This window comes from Rhinoraja longicauda, chromosome 2, assembly GCF_053455715.1.
Source record: "Rhinoraja longicauda isolate Sanriku21f chromosome 2, sRhiLon1.1, whole genome shotgun sequence".
NCBI lineage: Eukaryota > Metazoa > Chordata > Chondrichthyes > Rajiformes > Arhynchobatidae > Rhinoraja > Rhinoraja longicauda.
Window position 1 is genome coordinate 8,461,281 of NC_135954.1, and position 27,030 is coordinate 8,488,310.

Here is a 27,030-nt window from a genome sequence, read left to right on the forward strand (position 1 = left end):
AGTAACTCAGAGGGTCAGGCAGCATCACTGTAGAAAATGGATGGGTGACGTTTCAGGTCTGAAGAAGGGTCCCGACCCGGCAGGTTGGGATGCTCTCAGAGCTGAACAAATCAGTTAAGGTTAATCTATTATTCTTTCAATTAGTTTTATGCTTTAGATAGCAATGTTTTGTAACATGTATATATAAAACAATAAAACCTTCAGACCCTTTGAATAATTTTTGCTTGGATTTTTTTTACTGAAAGAAAATCCCATTTTTTCTATAAGCCATTGTCTCCCATCCTTTTTCTCCAGAGATGCTGTCTGACCCGCTGATTTACTCCAACACAAATTGGAGGCCAATTCACTGGATTAATTTAAAAGAGAGTTAGATAGAGCTCTAGGGGCTAGTGGAATCAAGGGATATGGGGAGAAGGCAGGCACGGGTTACTGATTGTAGTTGATCAGCCATCCAGAGAATCCAGTACAAAATCCTCCTCATGACCTACAAAGCCCTCCATAACCTGGCCCCATCCTACCTGACTGACCTCCTCCACAGGCACACTCCCACCTGCACCCTCCGCTCTGCTGCTGCCAACCTCCTGTCCCCCCCCCCATCCGGACCAAACTCAGATCCTGGGGGGACAGGGCTTTCTCCATCGCTGCTCCCACCCTCTGGAACTCACTACCCCAAACCGTCAGAGACTCCTCCTCACTCACCACATTCAAAACATCACTGAAGTCTCACCTGTTCAGCACTGCCTTCAACCACTGACCGTCACCTCACCTTCTGTCTCCTTTCTCTGTTCGTTTACTTATTTATCTATTTATTCACTTCCCTATGTTCTTTAAATCCCTGTAAAGCGTCTTTGAGTGTTTGAAAAGCGCTATATAAATGTAATGCATTATTATTATTATTATTATTATGATCACAATGAATGGCTGTGTTGGCTGGAAAGGCCAAATGGTCTCCTCCTGTACTTATTTTTGTTTAAATACTGGAGCAATCCCCTTCTTCAGACAGATGAGGTATAAGGGTCACCCATTATTCCTTCTCTCCAGAGATGTTGCCTGACCCGCTGAGTTGCTCCAGCTTTTTGTGTCTATCTTCGGTTTAAACCAACCTCCGCAGTTCCTTCCTGCAGAGTTACCCCAACACTTTGTGTCCATCTTTGGTATAACCCAGGGTTTCCTGCAGTGCTTTGTTTCACCAGTACCTTGAGGAGCCAGGTGAGGACTGAGTCTCTGTAAGGCACGAACTTGCTTTTGCCCTTTGCTCCAACTTGGTCAGCTAAAGCGGAAATGACCAACCCAAGAGTTGTAAGGGATCTGAGAAAAAAAGCACAACAAAATTCCAATAAATGAGACCTTGACAAAATTAACATAGACAAAATTTGACAATTTCATCGTTTGTTTAAATTTGGGAAATTATATAAAAATCAAATAGATCTCATGTATTAACTTAGTACAACATCATTTAAAAGACACTTTTTTTTTAACAGGTGGGTGGATATATGGAACAAGCTGCCAGAGGAGGTAGTTAAGGCATTTAAAAGACATTTGTACAAGTTCATGGATAGGAAAGGTTTAGTCAAGAATCAAGAGTGTTTTATTCTCATGTGTCCCAGACAAAACAATGAAATTCTTACTTGCTGCAGAGCATAAGAATATGTAAACATAGTACACTGTAAACAATATAATAAACGAGAGAAAATAAGTTCAGTGTGTGTATATACACACGTACTCACAAATACATACACACACACATATATATACACATATATATATACATATATATGTGTGTGTGTGTATATATATATCTATGTGTATACATATATCTATATCTATAACTATATATATATGTGTGTGTGTGTGTGTGTGTGTGTGTGTGTATATATATATATATATATATATATATAGAGCGAGAGAGGGAGAGAGAGAGAGAGATAGAGAGAGATTATAGATATGTATATATCTATATATATATATATGGATAGATATATGTGTATACATATATCTATATCTATAACTATAACTATATATATATATTTATTTCACAAAATGCTGGAGTAACTCAACAGGTCAGGCAACATCTCAGGAGAGAAGGGATGGGTGACGTTTCGGGTTGAGACCCTTCTTCCTATACATATATATACACATATTTACACACACACATATAAACACACACACATATATACACACACATATATATATACACATATATATACACACACACATATTCATACACATATACATACACACACCTTCGATATATATACACACACACACATTCATGCACACATACGTATACACAAAAACAAACAATAATAGTGCAATAATAACAATAATAGTCTGTGTAGTTCAGACCTTATTTGAGTTGTAGTGTTAAATAGCTGAATGGCTGTAGGGGAATATGGGCCAAACATGGGCAAATGGCACTAGCTTAGATAGGGGAATTTTGGTCAGGATGGATAAGTTGATTCGTAGGATCTATTTCCGTGCTGTGTGAATCAATGACTCTAATAAGAATCCACTCTGATTATGGGTCTCTAAACTCCGAAGAAATTGAGCAGGGACGAGCTTTACGACTAATGAATGGCTTTTGGGGGAAGCATGACAGGCAGTTTACACAAGGAAAAGCCCCATTAAAGAGTAATGAATGGATGCCCGGCTAATCTGTTTGGCCGAGGAGGAAATAATCAGCAAAATAATAGGCGTATTTCCTGCTTTTCTTTGCAATGTATCAAAAGGATTAGTTATATCCACTTGTAAAGGCAGTCGGAGCTCGGCATAATGTTTGACCCCAAAGGCAGCAGTGCTGTAAATAGCCCTCAGTCAGGACTGTGTTCGAATGTCAGCCAAGATTACATGGTCACATTCTGCAGCGAGCTGGAATTCATAGCCCTCTGACACTACGAATCTGCCATCAACCGAGACAATTAAAAGAATCCGCATTGCCAGACGCTCACTGAATTGAAATTTTGTTTTCTATGGGGGTGGCAAGGTGGCGCAGCGGTAGAGTTGCTGCCTCAGAGTGCCAGAGACTCGGCACGGTGGCACAGCGGTAGAGTTGCTGCCTCAGAGTGCCAGAGACTCGGCACGGTGGCACAGCGGTAGAGTTGCTGCCTCAGAGTGCCAGAGACTCGGCACGGTGGCACAGCGGTAGAGTTGCTGCCTCAGAGTGCCAGAGACTCGGCACGGTGGCACAGCGGTAGAGTTGCTGCCTCAGAGTGCCAGAGACTCGGCACGGTGGCACAGCGGTAGAGTTGCTGCCTCAGAGTGCCAGAGACTCGGCACGGTGGCACAGCGGTAGAGTTGCTGCCTCAGAGTGCCAGAGACTCGGCACGGTGGCACAGCGGTAGAGTTGCTGCCTCAGAGTGCTTACAGCGCCAGAGACCCGGGTTCGATCCCGACTATGGGTGCTTGTCTGTACGGAGATTGTACGTTCTCCCCGTGACTTGCGTGGGTTTTCTCCGAGGTCTTCAGTTTCCTCCAAAGACTTACAGGTTCATTGGCTTGATATAAACGTAAACTGTCCCTAGCGTGTGCGGGATAGTGTTAATGTGTGGGGGTCACGGTTGGTCAAGTCAAGTCAAGTCAATTTTATTTGTATAGCACATTTAAACACAACCCACGTTGAGCAAAGTGCTGTACATCAGTGCAGGTACTAAAAAACACACAATAGCACACAAGCCTAACAACACCTACATAAACAGAGAGGGCCTCAAATGCTAGGGAATAGAAATAGGTTTTGAGCCTGGACTTAAAGGAGTGCGGACCCGTTGGGCCTATTTCCGCGCAGTATCTCTAAACTCGGGTTCGAATCAGGGTGTCAAAGGTTACGGGGAGACGGCAAGAGAATGTAGTTGTGAGGGAAAGATAGATCAGCTATGAATGAACAGTGGAGTGGACTCGAGGGGCCAAATGGCCTAATTCAGCTCCTTTGACTTATAAACTTATGAACAGATCTCGGGTGCTCTCTGTATTGAGTTTACACAGCGGTGTGGGGGCGGCACAGTGGTGCAGCGGGAGACTTGCTGCCTTAAATGGCCAGAGACCTGGGTTTCATCCTGACTAAAGGTACTGATTGTGCGGAGTTTGCATGTTCTCCCCGTGACCTGCGTGAGTTTACTCCGGGTGCTCTGGTTTCCTCCCACATTCCAAAGACGTGCAGGTTTGTAGGTTAATTGGCCTCAGTAAAATTGCCCCTAGTGTGTGTAGGATAGAACCAGTGTAATGGGTGATCGCTGGTCGGTGTGAACTCAGTGGACTATTTCCACGCTGTATCTCTAAAGTAAGCATTGGTTTAAAAAAGGTAGACACAAAATGCTGGAGTAACTCAGCGGGTCAGGCAGCATCTCGGGAGAGAAGGAGTGGGTGACGTTTCGGGTCGAGACCCTTTCTGTACTTTGAATATCTACATGGTGACTGTTTTTGAGGGCACTCGCCCTTTCCTGGGAATCACACAGTTTTCAGTGGAAAGTTAGCCTTTAATAGACAATAGACAATAGGTGCAGGAGGAGGCCATTCGGCCCTTCGAGCCAGCACCGCCATTCAATGTCATCATGGCGCAACTCTCTGACTGAAAAAGTTTTTCCTCATCTCAGTTGTAAATGGCCTGCCCCTTATTCTTAAACTGTGGCCCCTTGTTCTGGACACCCCCAACATTGGGAACATGTTTCCTGCCTCTAGCGTGTCCAACCCCTTAATAATCTTATACGTTTTGATAAGATCTCCTCTCATCCTTCTAAATTCCAGTGTATACAAGCCTAGTCGCTCCAGTCTTTCAACACATGATAGTCCTGCCATTCCAGGAATTTATTTGCACTCAAATGAGTTTGTTAATGGATAAACCTCACTTGTTGATATTACTGCCCTCCTTCAGGCGTTCCCCTGCAGCTCCTGTCTTCGACACTCTCTCACTCCCAGCCAGATCCACCAGGCTCAGCTTGCTCACCTTCTCACCAGAAGTCTGAAAAGGAAGGACAAACAGTCTGCATTAAACCTACAACAAATGCTAACAGTTGCTAATAATAAACGGGGCGGCCACAATAGACAATAGGTGCAGGAGGAGGCCATTCGGCCCTTCGAGCCAGCACCACCATTCAATGTGATCACGGCTGATCATTCTCAATCAGTACCCCGTTCCTGCCTTCTCCCCATACCCCCTGACTCCACTATCCTCAAGAGCTCTATCCAGCTCTCTCTTGAATGCATTCAGAGAATTGGCCTCCACTGCCTTCTGAGGCAGAGAATTCCACAGATTCACAACTCTCTGACTGAAAAAGTTTTTCCTCATCTCAGTTCTAAATGGCCTACCCCTTATTCTTAAACTGTGGCCCCTTGTTCTGGACTCCCCCAACATTGGGAACATGTTTCCTGCCTCTAATGTGTCCAACCCCTTAATAATCTTATACGTTTCGATAAGATCTCCTCTCATCCTTCTAAATTCCAGTGTATACAAGCCTAGTCGCTCCAGTCTTTCAACATATGATAGTCCCGCCATTCCGGGAATTAACCTAGTAAACCTACGCTGCACGCCCTCAATAGCAAGAATATCCTTCCTCAAATTTGGAGACCAAAACTGCACACAGTACTCCAGGTGCGGTCTCACTAGGGCCCTGTACAACAGCAGAAGGACAGTGGTGCAGCAATAGAGCTGCTGCCTTACAAGCACCAAGACCCGAGTTCGGTCCTGACCACGAGTGCTGTCTGTACGGAGTTTACATAGAAACATAGAAAATAGGTACAGGAGGATGCCATTTGGCCCTTCGAGCCAGCACCGCCAATCATTGTGATCATGGCTGATCGTCCACAATCAGTAACCCGTGCCTGCCTTCTCCCCATATCCCTTGATTCCACTAGCCCCTAGAGCTCTATCTAACATTTGTTTGCGTGACCGCGTGGGCTTTCTCCAGGTGCTCCAGTTTCCTCTCACACTCCAGAGACGTACAGGTTTGTAATGTAGGAAAATAACTGCAGATGCTGGTACAAGTCGAAGGTATCACAAATACAGGTTTGTAGGTCGATTGGCTTCTGTAAATTGTAAATTGTTCCTAGTGTACGGGGTGATCGCTGGTCAGCACGGACTCTGTAGGCTAAAGAGTCTGTTGCCACACTCGCTGTATCTCTAAAGTCTAACGTTTAGATGGATAGTAGAGGTTCAGAGGGATATGGTTCAAATGTGAGCAAGGGGGACTGGGGTGGATAGGGCATCTTGGGAGGCATGGGCAAGTTGGGCCGAAGGGCCTGTTTCTGTGCTCTAGTTTGGTTTAGTTTAATATTGTCACGTGTACTGAGGTAAAAAGCTTTTGTTGCGTGCTTTCCAGTCAAAGAAAAGACGATATATGATTACATTCAAGCCATCCACAGTGTACAGATAAAGGATAAAGTTTGGTTTAGTTTATTGCCACATGTACCGAGGTACAGTGTAAAGCTTTTTGCATAGGAAAGAACTGCAGATGCTGGTTTTAATCGAAGGTAGACACAAAATGCTGGAGTAACTCAGCGGGACAGGCAGCATCTCTGGAGAGAAGGAATGGGTGATGTCTTGGGTCGAGACCCTACTTCAGACTGATGTCAGGGGAGTGTGCGGGACAGAGATAGAATGTAGTCGGAGACAGTAAGACTGGTGGAGAACTGGGAAAGGGGAGGGGATGGAGAGAGAGGGAAAGCAAGGGCTATTTGAAGTTAGAGAAGTCATTATTCATACCACTGGGGTTTAGTGTTTAGAGATACAGCGCGGAAACAGGCTCTTTGGTCCACCGGGTCCGCAATGACCAACAATCCCCACACATTAACACTGTCCTATACTCACTAGGGACAATTTTTACATTTACCAAGCCAATTAACCTACAAACCTGTACGTCTTTGGAATGTGGGAGGAAACTGAAGATCTTGGAGAAAACCCACGCAGGTCACGGGGAGAACGTGCAAACTCCGTACAGACGGCACCCGTAGTCAGGATCGAACCCGGGTCTTCGGCGCTCCATTCACTGTGAGGCAGCAACTCTATCGCTGCATCACCGTGCAAGCTACCCAAGCGAAATATGAGGTGCTGGCACCTCCAATTTGCACTGGGCCTCACTCTGACAATGGAGGAGGCCCTGGACAGAAAGGTCAGATTGGGAATGGGAGGGGGAGTTCAAGTGCTGAGCAACCGTGAAGAGATGAAAAGCGTGTGAGGTGTCTTGGACATAGGTAGGGAGAGATTGGACCAGGGGGGATAGGATGGAGTAGACGTATGTGGAAATTAATTTGGTGGGGCATGAACAAGCAGAAACAATGGGTCTGCCAGGCCAGTTCTGTTTGTGGATTTTGGGGAGAAGATAAAATCGGGCCATGTGGGGCTGGGGAACTAAACGGGTTGGAGGCTTTAGAGGGCAGAGAGCTGGAAATAATAAAATCAGAAATAATAAAATCAGATATTAAAATGATATTAAGGTCTGGTGCTCGTCTGTGGGGTAATGGCCCAAGGATAAGTAGGAGGAAGTGTTTGTGAGTTGGCGCCTGGTAGAGGTCAGTAGAGGTCAGCCCAGTAGAGGTCAGTGCACCAGATTTTTTTCTTAAGTCGTTGAAGGACGAAGAGCGTGAGAGGCGTCTTGGACATAGGTAGGGAGGGATAGGTAGATAGGTGGTGTAAAGCTTTTTGCTGAGTGCTAACTAGTCAGCGGAAAGACTATACATAATTACAATCACAGTGTACAGATAAAGGATAAAGGGCACGACATTTAAGGGCCTGTTGTTCACTTAGGCGATTTTAAGGTGACTGCCGGCGACTAGGCTGTCGCCGAACATGTCGCGGGCATGATCATGAGGCGTCTTCAATGAATCGTAGTGGATCTCGGCGCGTCGCGGAAAAAATTTCCAGGTAGAAATTTCTCGGCAACAGCTGGCTTGTCGCCAGGGATCGTAGCTTATTGCGGGCGCTGTCGCATGCTGTCTCCAGGTTTGCTAGGATGTCACAGATGCATTTAGAAGCACATAATATTAAATTAAGAAAAGGCATTTGAAGATACCAGAAGATAGTTTTGTTTAACCAATTTATTTACCATCAGGACATTTGACAGGTAGATTGGAGGCGACAGTTTGACAGTCAGGTAAGCGTGGGAGTTTCGCGATGTTTCTGAAGACGGTGTAATCTCTTAGCCAGGTTCTAGTTTCACAAAATAAGTAACTTGTATCGACCTGACTCGGCATTGTCGTGGTCATTGTCGTAGGGTAAAGGAGAATTTTGGCGATCTGCTACAATTTTGACAGTCGCCGGCAGTCGCCTAAAAAACGCCTAAGTGGGACAGGCCCTTTAGTGTAAGGTTAAGTCCGATTAAAGATAGTTTGTGGGTCTCCAATGAGATAGATGAAGTAGATGGGAGGTCAGGACTGCACCCTAGCAGGTGAGGGTTGCCAGACAACAGCCGGGAAGAAACTGTCCCTGAATCAGGAGGTGTGCGTTTTCACACTTCTGTACCTCTTGCGTGATGGGAGACGGGAGAAGAGGGAGTGGCCCTTCAAGCAGTCGTACCACTCTAAGCCATTCCTCGACTGATAGGAAATGGTACAAACTTACACTACTATGTGGATCGTACAGGGTCTGAGTTAAGATGATGTTGAATACAGCATGAGAACGGCTACTTTCTTCATTCATGTTGGTGGCTGCAACGGTTCTTGATTTGTTTCCTTCTGACATCCAGGATTCAATGTCCTGCAAAATATCGTCAATAAAATGTAATGATAATACAAGAACACAGAACAGCACAGCGCAAGAGCAGGCTCTTCAGCCCACAACGTCTGTGCTGAACACGATGCGAAGACCAACTCTTATCTGTCCGCACATAATACCATACGATATGATAGAACTTTATTTATCCCAGGAGGGAAATTGGTCCGCCAACAGTCTTAAACACAAGATACATGAAACATGTAATTAAAGTGATGAGTGGAAAGGATTGAATTGAATTGAATTGAATAAATGTTATTAGCCAAGTACGTATACATACAAGGAATTTGCCTTGGTGCTTAGCTCGCAAGTAACAGCAACAACACGACATACAGTAAACAATTAAGAATTTTAAAAAAAAATATTCCTATGTGTATTCTGTGTGAAGAATGAAAGAAAATACCAGAGCAAAATGAGGCTACAGATTTTTGGTTGTTGAGTAGAGCTACTGCTCTTGGAAAAAAAGCTGTTTTTATGTCTGGCCGTGGCTGCTTTGACAGTCCGGAGTCGCCTTCCAGAGGGAAGTGCTTCAAAGAATTTGTGGCCAGGGTGAGAGGGGTCAGAGATGATCTTGCCCGCTCGCTTCCTGGCCCTTGCAGTGTACAGTTCGTCAATGGGGGGAAGGTTGCAGCCAACAACCTTCTCAGCTGTGCGAACGATGCGCTGCAGCCTCCTGATGTCGTGCTTGGTGGCTGAGCCAAACCAGACCATGATGGAGAAGATGAGGCCAGACTCTATGGTAGCAGTATAGAATTGGACCATCATTGCCTGTGGCAGATTGTGTTTTCTCAGTTGCCGCAGGAAGTACATCCTCTGTTGTGCCTTTTTGACTGTGGAGTCGATGGTGGCCCCCATTTAAGGTCCCTGGAGATGATGGTTCCAAGGAACTTAAATGACTCCACAGATGTGACTGTGGTGTTGTTGATGGTGAGTGGGGGGGGGGGGGGTAGAGGGAGCTCTCCTAAAGTCTACAATCAATTCCACTGTCTCAAGAGCATTGAGCTTGGGGATGTGCAAATAATGGGGGGGGGGGGGGGGGGGGGAGGGGAGGGGGCAGTTCGTCTACCCCTGAACAGAAGGGGGAGGAGCTGTACAGTTTGATAGCCACAGGGGAAAAAAGGATCCTTCCTTTCCCTGCATAACTGTGTGCCGATCCAAAAGTCTCTTAAACGCCACTATCGTATCTGCCTTGAACATTGCCAACAGTTTGTTGGAAGGTACAAACTCTGCACAGACAGGCACCCGTGGTCAGGACTGAACCCGGGTCTCTGGCACTGTAAGGCAGCAGCTCTACCGCTGTGCCACCGCGCCGCACTTAATCCATGGATGAATTCCATTCACTTCTCATCCACTCTCTACACACTAGGGGTACTTTTCTTTTTACAGAGGCCTATTAACCGACAAAACATGCACATTGGTTAATGATTTGGATAATGTAATTAGAAGTACCACTAGCAAGTTTGCGGATGACACAAAGCTGGGTGGCAGTGTGAACCGCGAAGAGGATGTTAGGAGGTTGCTGGGTGACCTGGACAGGTTGAGTGAGTGGGCACATACATGGCCGATGCAGTATAATGTAGATAAATGTGAGGTTATCCACTTTGGCGGCAAAAATAAGGACGCTGATTATTATCTCAATGATGTCAGATTAGGTAAAGGGGAAGTGCAACGAGACCTTGGTGTCCTTGTACACCAGTCACTGAAAGTAAGCGTGCAGGTACAGCAGGCAGTGAAGAAAGCTAATGGCATGTTGGCCTTCATAACGAGAGGATTTGAGTACAGGAGCAAAGAAGTCCTTCTGCAGTTGTATAGGGCCCTTGTGAGACCACATCTGGAGTATTGTGTGCAGTTTTGGTCTCCTAATTTGAGGAAGTCGTCCTTGCTATTGAGGCAGTGCAGCGTAGGTTCACGAGGTTAATCCCTGGGATGGAGGGACTGTCATATGAGGAAAGATTGGAAAGACTAGGCTTGTATTCACTGGAGTTAGAGGCAGGAAACATGTTCCCAATGTTGGGGGAGTCCAGAACCAGGGACATCAGTTTAGGAATAAGGGGTAGGCCATTTAGAACGGAGATGAGGAAAAGCTTTTTCAGTCAGAGAGTTGTAAATGTGTGGAATTCACTGCCTCAGAAGGCAGTGGAGGCCAATTCTCTGAATGCATTCAAGAGAGAGCTAGATAGAGCTCTTAAAGATAGTGGAGTCAGGGAGTATGGGGAGAAGGCAGGAATATGGGGTACTGATTGAGAATGATCAGCCATGATCACATTGAATGGTGGTGCTGGCTTGAAGGGCCGAATGGCTTCCTCCTGCACCTATTGTCTATTGTCTATTGAGTTTAGAAGGATGAGAGGGGATCTTATAGAGACGTATAGAATTATAAAAGGACTAGGACAAGCTAGATGCAGGAAAAATGTTCCCATTGTTGGGGGAGTCCAGAACCAGGGGACACAGTCTAAGAATAAAGGGGAGGCCATTTAAAACTGAGGTGAGAAGAAACGTTTTCACCCAGAGAGTTGTGAATTGTGGAATTCTCTGCCACAGAAGGCAGTGGAGGACAATTCACTGGATGAATTTAAAAGAGAGTTAGATAGAGCTCTTGGGGCTAGTGGGGGAGGGATAGAGGGAGAGGGAATGCCGGGGCTACCTGAAGTTAAGAGAAATCAATATTCATACCATGGGGCTGATAAATGAGGCTGTTAGATGGGGCTGTTACATGACTGTTAAAGGGGTCAATTTATGTAATAGTTGCAACAATGAATTAAAAGAGTGTAGTAATATGTGTAAATTCAAGAAAATGTTCAAAAATATACAAAATATGTGATCAGCGCTAAGTGGGCGGCACGGTAGCGCAGCGGTAGAGTTGCTGCTTTACAGCGAATGCAGCGCCGGAGACTCAGGTTCGATCCTGACTACGGGTGCTGAACTGTAAGGAGTTTGTACGTTCTCCCCGTGACCTGCGTGGGTTTTCTCCGAGATCTTCGGTTTCCTCCCACACTCCAAAGACGTACAGGTATGTAGGTTAATTGGCTGGGTAAATGTAAAAAGTGTCCCTAGTGGGTGTAGGATAGTGTTAATGTACGGGGATCGCTGGGCAGCACGGACTTGGAGGGCCGAAAAGGCCTGTTTCCGGCTGTATATATATAATAATAATAATAAAATGACTGACATGACAGAAATGATGGTTCTTGACTATACTTGTGTTTCTTTCTATGTTTTGTTTATCTGCTTCTGACTTATGATGTTGTGTTTTTGTTTAATTATATTTTGTTAAGTATTAAGGGTAGGCACAATAAGCTTTGACTTCTGCCTACACCTTATTTTCAGTCAGAAAATATTATGTGTGATTATATTGTTTTATTTTCGATACAATGATTTCGCACTATTTGACTTTCACAACTGTATGGTCAATCTGTTGTATTGTATTGACTGGAAAATGAATAAATAAAAATAAATAAATAAGCTGCCCAAGCGAAATATGAGATGCCGTTCGTCCAATTTGCGTCCAGCCTCACTCTGACAATGGAGGAGGCCTAGGACAGAAAGGACTACCTATTCATGCTGGTAGTTTAGATTGAATCCAAGTACTTACTTCAAAACACGTCACAGCCAACTGCGACAGGCCGTCCACGTACGGTCCCAACACTTTATGCTCCCGAACCTTCAACGAGTGCCGACTCCTGAAAAAATAAATTATTTTAAATTATTTATGTTTTTAAAAATATATATTAACTCCGAAAAGAAAAAAATCATCTGCGCTTCATGGAGAATTTTTTATTTTTGTCCGATTTAGCAAGTCTACATCTAGCTTGTGAAAGTGAAGCAATTGTTTATAGCTGTGCAGAAAATGTAGTACAGACATCCTATGACAAAGCCAAGTGAATCATTGAATTATTAGTCAGCTACCTATGGAGTTTGAGTTGAGTTTCGTTATTGTCGCATGTACCAAGGTACTGTGAAACGCTTTTATAACGTCATAAGGTCGTAAGTGATAGGAGCAGGATTAGGCCATTCAGCCTATCTATTCTACTCCGCCATTCAATCATGGCTCTTCTATCTCTTCCTCCTAACCCCATCTCCTGCCTCCTCCCCATTTGACCAGATAGCATGCAACGTTTTTCACCGTGTCTCAGTACATGTGACAATAGCCTAGGGGCTAGCGGAATCAAGGGATATGGGGAGAAGGCAGGCACAGGTTACTGATTGTGGATAATCAGCCATGATCACAATGAATGGCGGTGCTGGCTCAAAGGGCCTAAAGGCCTCCTCCTGCACCTATTTTCTATGTTTCTAATAATAGACGAATACCAATATTTCATCGTATTTATTCTGACAGTGAACTTTGCATCCAGACATTTGCTGAAGAAGTAAGGTGACACTAAAGTGGATGGTATCGTAGAGGATGCTAAAGTGGGCGATATTGTAGACTAGACCAAGTGGACCCGTTGGGCCCAAACCTCTCCTGCATTGGTGCAGCACCCTCTCCTCCCCCCCTCCCCTCTCCCCTCCCCACCTCCCCTCCATCCCTCCTCCCTCCCCCCCCCTTTCCTCCACCCCCCCCTTCCTGCCTTCCCCTCCCCCTCTTCCCCTTAATCATGAATCATTGAATTGATCATTCAATGTGATCATGGCTGTGTTTGGCTGAAGGGCCTGTTTCCCGCTGTTTGACTCTATGAAATGTTATTCATTGAGATACATTTCAGTTGATTCTATCGGGTGCGGCCACGCTGAAACATAATCCTGGAAAGATTTATGATGATCTGCATTAACATTGGCATCTCTTCATTGGAAACACTTGTTGGTACTCAAAATGTCTGGAAACCACCCACACTAAAAACTGCTGCAACTCAACCGGGCGGGCCCAGAGCAAAACTTCTGGTCCTTGTGAAGGTGAGATTGCATTGTGACAAGTGTAGCTTATTGGTCCTTTTGAGGTGTACAAATCATGAGGGCAGACGCATACAGTCTCTTGCCAAGAGTAGGGGAATCGAAAACCAGTTTAAGGTGAGTGGGGAAAGATAGGAACCTGAGGGGTAACTTTTTCACGCAAAGGATGGTAGGTGTATGGGGCATGGGCCAAATGCAGGCAGGTGGGACTAGTATAGATTGGACACGTTGGCCGGTCTGGGCAAGTTGGGCTGAAGGGCCTGTTTCCAAGCTGTAAGATTCTATGACTCTTAAGTATTTAGTTACAGGTAACTATTTCTCTTTATTTGCAATACATCCAAAGATGTGCACAATTAGCGCTGTTGGTGAACACAACTTAATGTAAACATCCTGAGCACTGAATCTTATGTGACACATGTGAAGACAGAATTGAATGGAAATACTCAAGAGGATCAAAGCAGCATCTGCGGAGAAGAAAACGAAGCTAATCTTTCAGAACAAGCTCCGTTCTGACAATAGGTCATCGGCCTGAAACGTCAACTCTGCTTTGCTCTCTTGTGATGCTGCCCGACCTGCTGAGTGTTCTTCCTTTCGGACTTCCGGCATCTTGGTTTGGATTTCCCTATGGCTTTGGTTTTCCTCAGCACTTAGAGATAGCTTCAAAATGAAGAGTTATGCCAACCCGTTGTTTGTAAACAGCAATTTCCAACCAGCATTATGCTACCTCTTGCACACAGTAATTATCAAGACTAAAATCAAGTAATTTGCTAAAAATAAAGTGCTCTTCCTCTGTAAACAAGACACGGGACAGCATGATGGCATGGCAGTGGAGTTGCTTTACAGCGCCAGACACCCAGGTTCGATCCTGACTGCGGGTGTTGGCTGTATGGAGTTTGTGACCGGTGTGGGTTTTCTCCGGGTGTCATATGTCATTCCCACCATCCCGGGAATTAACCTGGTGAACCTACGCTGCACTCCCTCAATAGCAAGAATATCCTTCCTCAAATTAGGAGACCAAAATTGCACACAATGCTCCAGGTGCGGTAGCAACAGGGCCCTGTACAACTGCAGTAGGACCTCCTTGCCCCTGAGCTCAAATCCTCTCGCAATGAAGGCCAACATGCCATTGGCTTTCTTCACTGCCTGCATGCTTACTTTCAGTGACTGATGCACAAGCACACCCAGGTCTCGTTGCATTTCCCCTTTTCCTAATCTGACACCATTCAGATTAAATCAGTCTGAAAAAGGCTCTCGACCCGAAACGTCACCCATTCCTTCTCTCCAGACATGCTGCCTGACCCATTGAGTTACTCCAGCATTTTGTGTCTACCTTCGATTTAAACCAGCATCTGCAGTTCTTTACCACGCCATTCAGATAATAGTCTGCCTTCCTGTTCTTGCCACCAAAGTGGATAACCTCACATTTCTCCACATGATACTGCTTCCGCCATGCATCTGCCCACTCACCCAACCTATCCAAGTCACCCTGCAACCTAATAGCATCCTCCTCGCAGCTCACACTGCCACCCAGCTTTGTGCCATCTGCAAACTTGGAGATGTTACATTTAATTCCCTTTGTCTAAATCATTGATATATATTGTAAATAACTGGGGTCCCAGCACCAAGCCTTGCGCCACCCCACTGGTCACTGCTTTGTACCTTACAATCAATTGGGTATTTCAACGTTTAAGAAACATTTGGACTGGAACATAGATACAAGTCACCCTATTATATGAAGGATGCCATTAAATTTACTTATTTATCTATTTATTTTCTTCTCTATGTTCTAGTAATCCCTGTAAAGCGTCTTTGAGTGTTTGAAAAGCGCTATATAAATGTAATGCATTATTATTATTATTATTATTATAAGCTGGAAAGAATGCAGTGAAGATATACAAGGATGATGCCAGATCTAGGCCTGGGTCATAGGGAAAGGATGGGTCGGCTGGGACTTTACTCCCTGGTAGGCAGGAGGCTGAGGGGTGATCTTTTCAGGCGCGTAAAGTCATGGGGGGAATTGGGAGGGTGAATGCACAGAATCAAGAACCAGAGAACATAGGGTGAGAGAGAGGGGCAAGATTTAATAGGAACTTTTTCACTCAGAGGGTGATGGGTAGATGGAATGAGGTCCAGAGGAAGTAGCTTTGGCAAGGACTAAAAGGGCATTTAAAAGACACTTGGACAGGCACATGAATAGCAAACATTGAGAGGGATGCCACAGACGGCTGTGGTGTCAAGTAACTGGGTATTTTTAAGGGGGATGTGGACAGATTCTTGATTATTATGGGTGTCATGGGGGGAAGGCAGAAGAACAGGGTTGAGATAGAAAGATAGATCAGCCATGATTGAATGGCAAAGTTGACTCGATGGACTGAATGGCCTAATTCTGCTCCTATGACTCATGAACTTATATAGGACAAACACAAGCAAATGAGACTCGCTTAGATGGGGCATTCTGGTCGGCGTGATCAAACTAGGCTGAAGGGCACAAGACACCTGGGTTCAAACCGATGTTGTCTGTGCGGAGTTTACACATTCTCCCCGTGACCGTGTGGGTTTCCTCCAGGAGCTCCAGGTTTCCTCCCACATACCAAAGACATGCGGGTTTGTAGGTTAATAACCTCTGTAAATTGCCCCTGTTGTGTAGGGAGTGGATGCGACAGTGGGACAAACATAGAACTAGTGTGAAAGGGTGATCGATGGTCGGCATGGACTCGATGGGTCAAAGGGCCTGTTTCTGTGTTGTACCTTTGAAATCAATTGGGTATTTCAACTTTTACGAAACATTTGGACAGGTACATGGATAGAAAAGGTTTGGAGGGATATGGGCCAAATGCTGGCAGGTGGATATTGTAGATGGGACATGTTGGTCGGTGTGGACAAGTTAGGTCGAAGGGGCCTGTTTCCACTTTCTATGACTCTATGACGCTAAAGCACATATTGACAGGTTCTTGATTAGTAAGGAAAGTTTATGAGGAGAAGTAAAGAGAATGGGTTTGAGTGGGAAAAATAGGTCAGGCATGATCGAATGGCGGAGCAGATCCCATGGGAGAAATGGCATCATTCTGCTCCTATATCTGATGATCAATCAAAGAACTCATTGGGTCAGGCAACATCTGCGGTGGTAAATGGAACGGTTCCAACACAAAACCTTGATTTGTCCATTTCCTTCCAAATATGATGCCTGGCCTGCTGAGTTCCTCCAGCACTTTGTTTTTTTGCTGAAGGACTAGAGGGTATGACAATAGACAATAGACAATAGACAATAGGTGCAGGAGGAGGTCGTTCGGCCCTTCGAGCCAGCACCTCCATTCAATGTGATCATGGCTGATCATTCTCAATCAGTACCCCGTTCCTGCCCTCGCCCCATACCCCCTGACTCCGCTATCCTTAAGAGCTCGATCTAGCCTATATGAAGAGGTTGAGTAGGCTAGGTCTTTATTCCTTGGAGCGCAAGAGGATGAGGGGTGATTTTATAGAGGTGTACAAAATCATGAGACGAATAGATCGGGTAGATGCACAGAGTCTCTTGCCCAGAGTAAGGGAATCGAGGAGAAGAGGACATACGTTCAAGGTGAAGGGGAAAAGATTTAACAGGAATCTGAGGGGTAACTTTTTCGCACAAAGGGTGATGGGTGTATGGAACAAGCTGCCAGAGGAGGTAATTGAGGCAGGGACTATCCAACGTTTAAGAAACAGTTAGACAGATACATAGATATGGACCAAACGCAGGCAGGTGGGACTAGTGTAGCTGGGACATGTTGGCCGGTGTGGGAAAGTTGGGCTGAAGGGCCTTGTTTCCATGCTGTATGACTCTAGGAAGGTTCCATCATTTGCAGTCTCTTCTCGGTCTTTCAGAGTTTTAACATGGATGGAATCCTGAATCATGAGTTTTACCATGGATTTTAACCAGAAGTCAAGGTGAGGCAGCAATCTCAGGGATGATGGTGAATGGGGCTGGATACAAGCTGGGTCACGGGAGCCGAGGTTTGGATCACATGAAGCTCTCGGAGAAGGAAGCTGGCCTGCACAGTAATTGAATCATCAATCCTAGAGTAATGAAGGCTCAGATGTTGATTCACACAAGTTAAGGCATGGCAGTGCCAGATGAAGTGATGCAGGTTGTGGCATGCAGTCTTCGGGGTCAAAGTCATAGACAATATGTGTAGGAAGGAACTGCAGATGTTGGTTTATACTGAAGGTAGACACAAAATGCCGGAGCGACTCAGCGGGACAGGCAGCATCTCCGGAGAGAAGGAATGGGTGACGTTGCAGGTCGAGACCCTTCTTCAGACAGGAGGGTCTCGACCCCAAAGTGTCACCATTCCTTCTATCCAGAGATGCTGCCTGTCCCGCTGAGTCAGTCCAGCATTTTGTGTCTATCAAGGTCATAGACGTGTTGTCCATAACAGTTGGATTCAGTTTCAGACAGTTGGCAGGGTGAAGGTGGTAATCAGAGGCCAGTCAATGGAGCTTGTGATGGAACTGAATGTGGGGGCTTCCACTGTCCCAATATTCAGATAAAGGGAGACATCTACTTATAATGGAAAAGCAGTCTGACAATTGGTACATTGAAATGGTCAAGTGGTGTGATACAATACTGGTTGGCGGTAAAAGAGTCGCTGCCACATAGCACCAGAGATCCGTGTTTGGTCCGGAAAATGGGTGCTGTCTGTGCGGGGTTTGTACGTTCTCTCTGTGACCGCGTGGGTCTTCTCCGGGTGCTCCGGTTTCTTCCCATGTCCCAAAGACGTGCGGGCACGTAGGTTAATTGGCCTCTGTAAATTGTTCCTTGTGTGTAGGAGGAAAAGTGTGTACAAGTGATCAATGGTCGGCACGGACTCGGTGGGCCGAAGGGCCTGTTTCCACGCTGCATCTCTAAACTAAACTAAACTACTGGTTTTGTTTTTGGGTGACATTAGCATGGAACAACCAAATGAGTTGGTTAGTACAGGTGTCAGAGGTTATGGGGAGAAAGCAGGAGATCCTGGGGGGACAGGGTTTTCTCCATCGCTGCTCCCACACTCTGGAACTCACTACCCCAAACCATCAGAGACTCCTCCTCACTCACCACATTCAAAACATCACTGAAGTCTCACTTGTTCAACACCGCCTTCAATCATTGACCGTCGCTCCACCTTATTCATCCTTTTCTGTTCGTTTATTTATTTATCTTTATGTTAGATCTAATATGTAAAGCGTCTTTGGGTTTCTAGAAAAGCGCTATATAAATGTAATGCATTATTATTATTATTATTAATGGGGTTCAGAGGGAGAGATAGATCAGCCATGAATGGTGGAGTAGACTTGATGGGCCGAATGGCCTAATTCTGCTCTTGCCACTTGTGATCTTATGAACCTGTAGCTGAGATCCCCACTGACCTCAGCCCAATCTGATCTTCACTTCTGTCCACACTCTTCTTTCACAAAATGCTGGAGTAACTCAGCAGGTCAGGCAGCATCTCCTCGTCAACTTTCTTTATTGCCTTCCATGTTTTAAACCGAAGATCGACACAAAATGCTGGAGTAACTCAGCGGGACAGGCAGCATCTCCTGATAGAAGGAAAATGGGTGACGTTTTGGGTTATGACCCTTCTTCAGACTGAATCACAGGAGGGGGAGATACAGAGATAAGGAAGTGTAAGGTGTGAGAAAAAGACAAAGGGGATGGGGATCATGGGAAATGTAGAATTGATGATGTTTAGGGTGAAATCCTGAACTACTATCTCTTTCATTGGAGACCCTCGGACTATCTTTGATCGGATTTTACTGGATTTTCCTTGCACTAATGGTTATTCCCTTATCATGTATCTATACACTGTAAATGGCTCGATTATAATCATGTATTGTCTTTCTGTTGTCTGGTTAGCAAGCAACAAAAGCTTTTCACTGTACATGTACATGTGACAATAAACGAAACTTAACTAATCTAAACCAAAAAAATCTGTTCAATGCTTTGCCAAACTACATGAGTCAACATTTTTTAAGTAAGTTGCAAGCCAATTGAATTTGCTTGGAACGATGGTTCGCACTGCCAGGATGGTAAGCAAATATCCACATTAAAGTTGGCCCCAAAAGATGGTTTGCTACTTGAAATTCTTATAGATACATTAGAACTATAACACAATCCTTCCTCCATTAAAAAAAACAAGTGCCAGACTCAACAATGAATCTGGCATGTGTGCCTGCTTGCAATATGCTTTAACACCAGCTGGGGTTCAGGGTGTGAATAGGTGTGGAACATTTGTGGTCTGCTGTACATACTGTAGAATGCTGTAGAATATAAAAACAGGAATGTAATGCTGAGCCTTTATAAGGCACAGGTCAGACCGCAAGTGGAGTATTGTGAGCAGTTTTGGGCCCCATGTCTGAGGATTGATGTGCTGGAGTGGGAGAGAGTCCGGAGGAGGTTTACGCGAATTATCACAGGGATGATTGGGTTAACATGTGAAGAGGGTTTGACGGCACTGGGCCTGAACTCGCTGGAGTTTAGAAGGATGAGGGGAGGCCTCATTGAAACTTTCCAAATACTGAAGGGCCTGGATAGAGTGGATGTGGAGAAGATGTTTCCACTCGTGGGAGAGTCTGGAAGCAGAGGGCATAATCTCAGAATAAAAAGGTGTATGTTTAGAAAGGAGGTGAGGAAGAATTTCTTTAGTCAGTGTGTGGTGATTCTGTGGAATTCAAAGCCACAGACGGTCGAGGAGGCCAAGTCATTGGGTATTTAAGGCGGAGATTTGCAGATTTTGATTAGTACGGGTGTCAAGTGTTATGGGGAGAAGGCAGGAGAATGCGGTAGAGAGGAAAGATGGAACAGCCATGACTGAATGGCGGAGTAGACTCGAAGGGGCCGATTGCCCTACTCTGCTTCTGTGAGATGAATTTATACCCGTATTTATACCCATATGAATTTATACCCATATTTTATACACAGGACTTGATGTGCCTACAAAATAAATATTCCCTTATCATGTCTCTATACACTGTAAATGGCTCGATTGTAATCATGTATTGTCTTTCTGTTGTCTGGATAGCAAGCAACAAAAGCTTTTCACTGTACCTCGGTACATGTGACAATAATGTTCCCTAAATAAAAATAACGTGATTTTATTCGGCGATTTCAAATGCTTAGAAAGAGCAGCAATTTTAAGTACTTTATTGTTCCGTCAATCATTTAATAAAAACATCAATTATTTTGGCTCACATCGTGTTATGTTCTTCTGGCCCTCCTTGTTTGTGTTTCAGATTGTGAAAACTCAAATGTTTGCTTTAATGAGTCATGAGTGACATTGACAATTCACATGTAGTGCATTCAGAGCATTCCACGGACACATCAGTTTAAAATGCATGCATCGTGTTAGTGCACGACTTTGAGATCACGCACCAGTAGATTAAACACTGTGGCAAGGCCATGTTTAGTCTTACTTTAGTTTAGTTGGGCGTGATTCTGTTTAGTTTAGTTTAGTTTAGAGATACAGCACGGAAACAGGCCCTTCAGCCCATCAAATCCTTCCCGACTAGCGGTCCCCGCACACTAATGCTATCCTACGCACACTAGGGACACACTAGGGACACACTAGCGATCTCCGCACACTAACGCTATCCTGCACACATTATACTAAGCCAATTAACTTATAAACCTGTACGCCTTTGGAGTGTGGGAGGAAACTGGAGATCCTGGAGAAAACGCACGCAGGTACAAACTCCGTACAAACAAGCACCCATAGTCAGAATCGAACCCAGGTCTCTGGTGCTGTAAGGCAGCAACTATCCAAGGGATTTACCCTTTGAGTCACTGCCTCAAAATGGCAGCCAGCATCATCAGAGACCCACACCATCCAGGCCATACATTTCCCCCCCTGCCATCAGGAAGAAGGTACAGGAGCCTGAAAACTGTAACGTCCAGGTTCAGGAACAGCTTCTTCCCGACTGCCATTAGGGTATTAAACGCTACAACCTCAAATAAGCTCTGAACTACATGGACTATTTTTGTTAATATTGCACTGTTATTGTTTGGTTTTTATGTGTACGTATGTGTGTGTGTATACAATACAATAAAAGATATCTTTATTGTCATTGTACAGGGGGTACAACGAGATTGGGAATGCGCCTTCCAAACGATGCAATCAATTAATTAACTAATCAGTATAAGTTTAGACAACAGTTTTAAAACAGAATAAAGAGCAAGTAGATCTGTTTAGTCTTAGTTTATCATATACATATATGATATGTATATGATATATACATGTCATATATATATATATTTGATCTGTATATGTGTCTAAATGTGAGTATGTGTCGTGGTTATCCCTCGAGGTCGAGGATGATGGACTACGTTCCTTCACAGAATGAAGACGCCTGTGCGTGTGTTTGTTTAACATGTACTTGATGTTGCACTCCAAGAAGCACACGGTCCTTCACAAACAATCAACTAATTCCAATGGCGACGAAACCAAGACGATTGGAGCTGATGGATCTGTTGCAGCCTTCATCCGCCTTCACAGCCATTGAGCTCAAGATAACTTCGTCCGCCTGGACCGCCGTTGAGGTCTTGTACGTTGGAGTATGTGTATGTATGCAAACACTGACATTTTTTTCTCGCTTATTATACTATTTGCCGAGTACTATGTTTACATATTCTGTTGTGCTGCTGCAAGTAAGAATTTCATTGTTCTATCTGAGACATATGACAATAAAACACTGTTACAATAGACAATAGACAATAGGTGCAGGAGGAAGGCCATTCGGCCCTTCGAGCCAGCACCCCCATTCAATGTGATCATGGCTGATCATTCTCAATCAGTACCCCGTTCCTGCCTTCTCCCCATACCCCCTGACTCCGCTATCCTTAAGAGCTCTATCTAGCTCTCTCTTGAAAGCATCCAGAGAATTGGCCTCCACTGCCTACTGAGGCAGGGAATTCCACAGATTCACAACTCTCTGACTGAAAAAGTTTTTCCTCGTCTCAGTTCTAAATGGCCTACCCCTTATTCATAAACTGCGGCCCCTTGTTCTGGACTCCCCCAACATTGGGAACATGTTTCCTGCCTCTAACGTGTCCAACCCCTTAATAATCTTATACGTTTCGATAAGATCCCCTCTCATCCTTCTAAATTCCAGTGTATACAAGCCTAGTCGCTCCAGTCTTTCAACATATGACAGTCCCGCCATTCCGGGAATTAACCTAGTAAACCTATACTGCACGCCCTCAATAGCAAGAATATCCTTCCTCAAATTTGGAGACCAAAACTGCACACAGTACATCAGGTGCGGTCTCACTAGGGCCCTGTACAACTGCAGAAGGACCTCTTTGCTCCTATACTCAACTCCCCTTGTTATGAAGGCCAACATTCCATTGGCTCTCTTGACCTTTGGTACCACTGTACCACTCATACTGTGTATTTCTGGCTGGGCTGTATGGGTTTGAAAACAATGTTTTGAGCTGTAAATTTGTCAGCGTTACGATGTGCGAGGGAGTCAAGAAGGAAAAGGTACTTTCCTAAAGTTATCGCACTCTGGGGGATTTTGAGCAAAGTAATTTCTCTTTTACAATGATAATTTTCGGGCTATTTTCTCTTAATGGAGATTGTGGTCACAGCAATAAGGGCTCTGGGAACTCAGCCAACTCCACAGACACTGCCCAATATTAAGCTGTTGGTAGAGGTCACCTCTGCACAACAGCAGACTGAGAGAAAAGATCTTGAACACGTCCTTTTGAACCAGGAGGGATGCAAGAGGAACCGTTTACACTGGAGGAAATGAAAGCACAGTTTGCTTCAAGACTTCAATTCCCATGTATTCTTCAGAAACCACTGAACAACTGGAAAAGGTATCACAAAATGCTGGAGTAACTCAGCGGGTCAGGCAGCATCTCAACTGGAAAAAGTCCCTGAACAGAAATATGCTCAAACGAGTTTTTAAAAGCTAAACGAAAAAAAGCTTCCACTAGTGGGAGAGTCTGGGACCAGAGGCCATAGCCTTGGAATAAAAGGACGAATAAAAGAATAAAAGTCAGGGGGTGGTGAATCTGTGGAATTCATTGCCACAGACGGCTGTGGAGGCCAAGTCAACGGATATTTTTAAGGCGGAGATTGATAGATTCTTGATTAGTACAGGTGTCCGAGATTATGGAGGGAAGGCAGGAGAATGGGTTTAGAGAAAGATAGATCAGCCATGATTGAATGGCGGAGTAGACGATGGGCCGAATGGCCTAATTCTGCTCCTATCACTTATGAAATTATGAGCTGAGTAAAATCAAAGAGCGCATTAAAATTCCCTTCTCATCAGTTGAAATACAAAATGCTCTGTGAAAACTTTAGCTGCTGGAAAGGGTGTAGAGAAGATTTACAAGGATGTTGCCAAGACTCTAGTGCCTGAGCTACAGGGAGAGCTTGAGCAGGCTGGGACTCTTCTTTGGAGCGCAGGAGGATGAGGGGTGATCTTACAGAGATGCACCCAATCATGAGAGGAATAGATCGGGTAGATGCACAGAGTCTCCTGCCCTGTGTAGGGGAATCAAGAACCAGAGGACATGGGTTTAAGATGAGGGGGGGAAAGATTTAATATAAACCTGAGGGGTAACATTTTCCACACAGAGGAAAGTGGGTGTATGGAACTAGTTGCCGGACGGGGTAGTTGAGGCATGTACTATCCCAATGTTCAGGAAAAATTTGGAATGGGATACTGATTTTAGATGATCAGCCATGATCATATTGAACAACAGTGATGGCTTGAGGGGCCGAATGGCCTACTGCACCTATTTTTCTATGTTTCTATGTAACTCAGCGGGACAGGCAGAATCTCTGGAGGGAAGGAATGGGTGATGTATCGAGTCGAGACCCTTCTTCAGACTGGATGCTGCCTGTCCTGCTGATTTACTCCAGCATTTTTGTATCTATTTGCTGTTTGTCCTGCCTCCCCTCTATTCCAGCTTTCGTCTCCCCGCACAACCCCCCCACCCCCCCCCCGACTCAGTCTGAGGAAGGGTCCCAACACAAGACATCACCTGTCCATGTTCCTCTGGCCTTTTCTCGCCTCCAGTCCCCCACCTCCCACCTCGATCTTTCAGTGTGAAGGGTTCTGACCTGAAACGTCATCTCCAGAGATGCTGCCTCACCCGCTGAGTTACTCCAGCATTTTAAACCAGCATCTGCAGATCCTTCCTGTACATGCTGCCTGACCTGCTGTGTTACTCCAGCATTTTGTGTCCTTTTGTGGAAACCAGCACCAGCAGTTCCTTGTTTCTATGTTAAAACTGAGTATGTCTGCAATGACACACTGCATTTCTCAATCTTTAATAGCTTATAAAACTGCAGTGTTTGCACCTTGTGAACATTAAAATATTTATTGATGACTTAACCACAAATATGAAAATTGCCATGTGGCCTGGGAATTTCCTTTCCATTTCACAATTATGCAGGAGTCAAAACAAATGAATGTAAGGATGTAATGCTGAGGATCTATAAGGCACTGGTCAGATTAGACAATAGACAATAGGTGCAGGAGGAGGCCATTCGGCCCTTCGAGCCAGTACCGCCATTCAATGTGATCATGGCTGATCATTCTCAATCAGTACCCCGTTCCTGCCTTCTCCCCATACCCCCTGACTCCGCTATCCTTAAGAGCTCTATCCGGCTCTCTTGAATGCATTCAGAGAATTGGCCTCCACTGCCTTCTGAGGCAGAGAATTCCACAGATTCACAACTCTCTGACTGAAAACGTTTTTCAGTCCAAGGCAGTGGAGGCCAATTCTCTGAATGCATTCAAGAGAGAGCTCGATAGAGCTCTTAAGGATAGCGGAGTCAGGGGGTATGGGGAGAAGGCAGGAACGGGGTACTGATTGAGAATGATCAGCCATGATCACATTGGATGATTGTCACATTGTGTGCATTTGTCATATTGTGAGCAGTTTTGGGCCCCATATCTGATGTAGGATCCGCTGGTGTACGACTTCATCAAATTGCGTTCAGTTCTGGGCACCATGTTATTGGAAAGATATTGTCAAGCAGGAAAGGGTTCAGAGAAGATTTACGAGGATGTTGCCAGGACTAGAGGGTGTGAGCGAGAGGGAGAGGTTGAGTAGGCTGGGTCTCTATTCCTTGGAGCACAGGAGGATAGAGGTGTATAAAATCATGAGAGGAATAGATCGGGTAGATGCACAGAGACTTTTGCCCAGAGTTGGGGAATTGAGGACCAGAGGACATAGGTTCAAGTTGAAAGGGAAAAGATTTAATAGGAATCTGAGGAGTAACTTTTTCACACAAAGGGTGGTGGGTGTATGGAACAAACTGCCAGAGGAGGTACCTGAGGCTGGGACTATCCCAACATTTAAGAAACATTTAGACAGGTTCATGGATAGGACAAGTCGGCATGGACTCAGTGGGCAGAAGGGCCTGTTTCCGCACTGTATCTCTTTTTCAGTCAGAGAGTTGTAAATCTGTGGAATTCACTGCCTCAGAAGGCAGTGCAGGCCAATTCTCCGAATGCATTCAAGAGAGAGCTGGATAGAGCTCTTAAGGATAGCGGAGTCAGGGGGTATGGGGAGAAGGCAGGAACGGGGTACTGATTGAGAATGATCAGCCATGATCACATTGAATGGCGGTGCTGGCTCGAAGGGCCGAATGGCCTCCTCCTGCACCTATTGTCTATTGTCACCTTGCAAAATAACTTTTTGGGAATCCTGCACCAGCACTCCGAAGTCTCTTTGCACCTCCGATTTCTGAATCCTCTTCCCATTTAGAAAACAGTTAGGCCTTTATTCCTACTACCAAAATGCACGACTCCACACTTTGCTGCACTGTATTCCATTCTGCCATTTTTCTGCCCAGTCTCTCAACCTGTCCAATTCCTTCAGCAGTCTCTACTCTATCCGCTCCTCCACCTATCTTTGCATCATCCGCAAACTTGGCCACGAAGCCTTCGTTTCTCTCATCCAAATCGTCGATGTAAAACATGGAGAGTAGCGGCCCCAGCACCGTTCCCTGCGGAACTCCGCTAGTCACAGGCAGCCGACCAGAGAACCCAACCAAACAACGGGTGGCCAATCCAATTACCAGACAACAATAACATGCAGTTGATACTTCAATGGCAAGGGATTTTCAGTCTGAGATGGCTGCTTAATTCCACAATGGCCACGTGGACGGTGGCCACACCACCCTGGCCACACCACCCCAAAGGTAAAACAACATCTCAGTTTGTACTCACCCTTTAGGATCAAGAAGATCTCGAACTTTCTCATTATAGATCTCCATGAATGACACTTCCACTTTAAATGTGTGAGATTCATTTTCCTCTTTGGAGATTCTCCCAAACAGTGCACCGCAGAGCCGAGGGATAAGGCCTGGTACATCAACGCTGCCCATCATTGAGAAAGACTTTCCGGAACCTGAATACAAATTTTGTAAAAGGAAAGAGTTATTCGTGGTGCAGAGAAATATGTGTGTTTTTGTTTT

At 45.1% G+C, this 27,030-nt stretch overlaps 1 protein-coding gene across 5 annotated transcripts in view; it reads right to left on the reverse strand.

The window, feature by feature from the left end:
• Nucleotides 1-27,030, reverse strand: part of kif13a (kinesin family member 13A) — a 269,942-nt gene that overhangs the window by 127,338 nt on the left and 115,574 nt on the right. For all 5 annotated transcript variants that reach the window (XM_078414771.1, XM_078414778.1, XM_078414761.1 and 2 more), the window contains exons 6-10: nucleotides 26,783-26,963; nucleotides 12,285-12,372; nucleotides 8,546-8,680; nucleotides 4,839-4,951; nucleotides 1,197-1,308 (exon numbers count right to left, since the gene is read on the reverse strand). In XM_078414771.1, coding sequence (XP_078270897.1) covers nucleotides 1,197-1,308; nucleotides 4,839-4,951; nucleotides 8,546-8,680; nucleotides 12,285-12,372; nucleotides 26,783-26,963 — 629 coding nt within the window. The remainder of the gene's footprint in view (nucleotides 1-1,196; nucleotides 1,309-4,838; nucleotides 4,952-8,545; nucleotides 8,681-12,284; nucleotides 12,373-26,782; nucleotides 26,964-27,030) is intronic.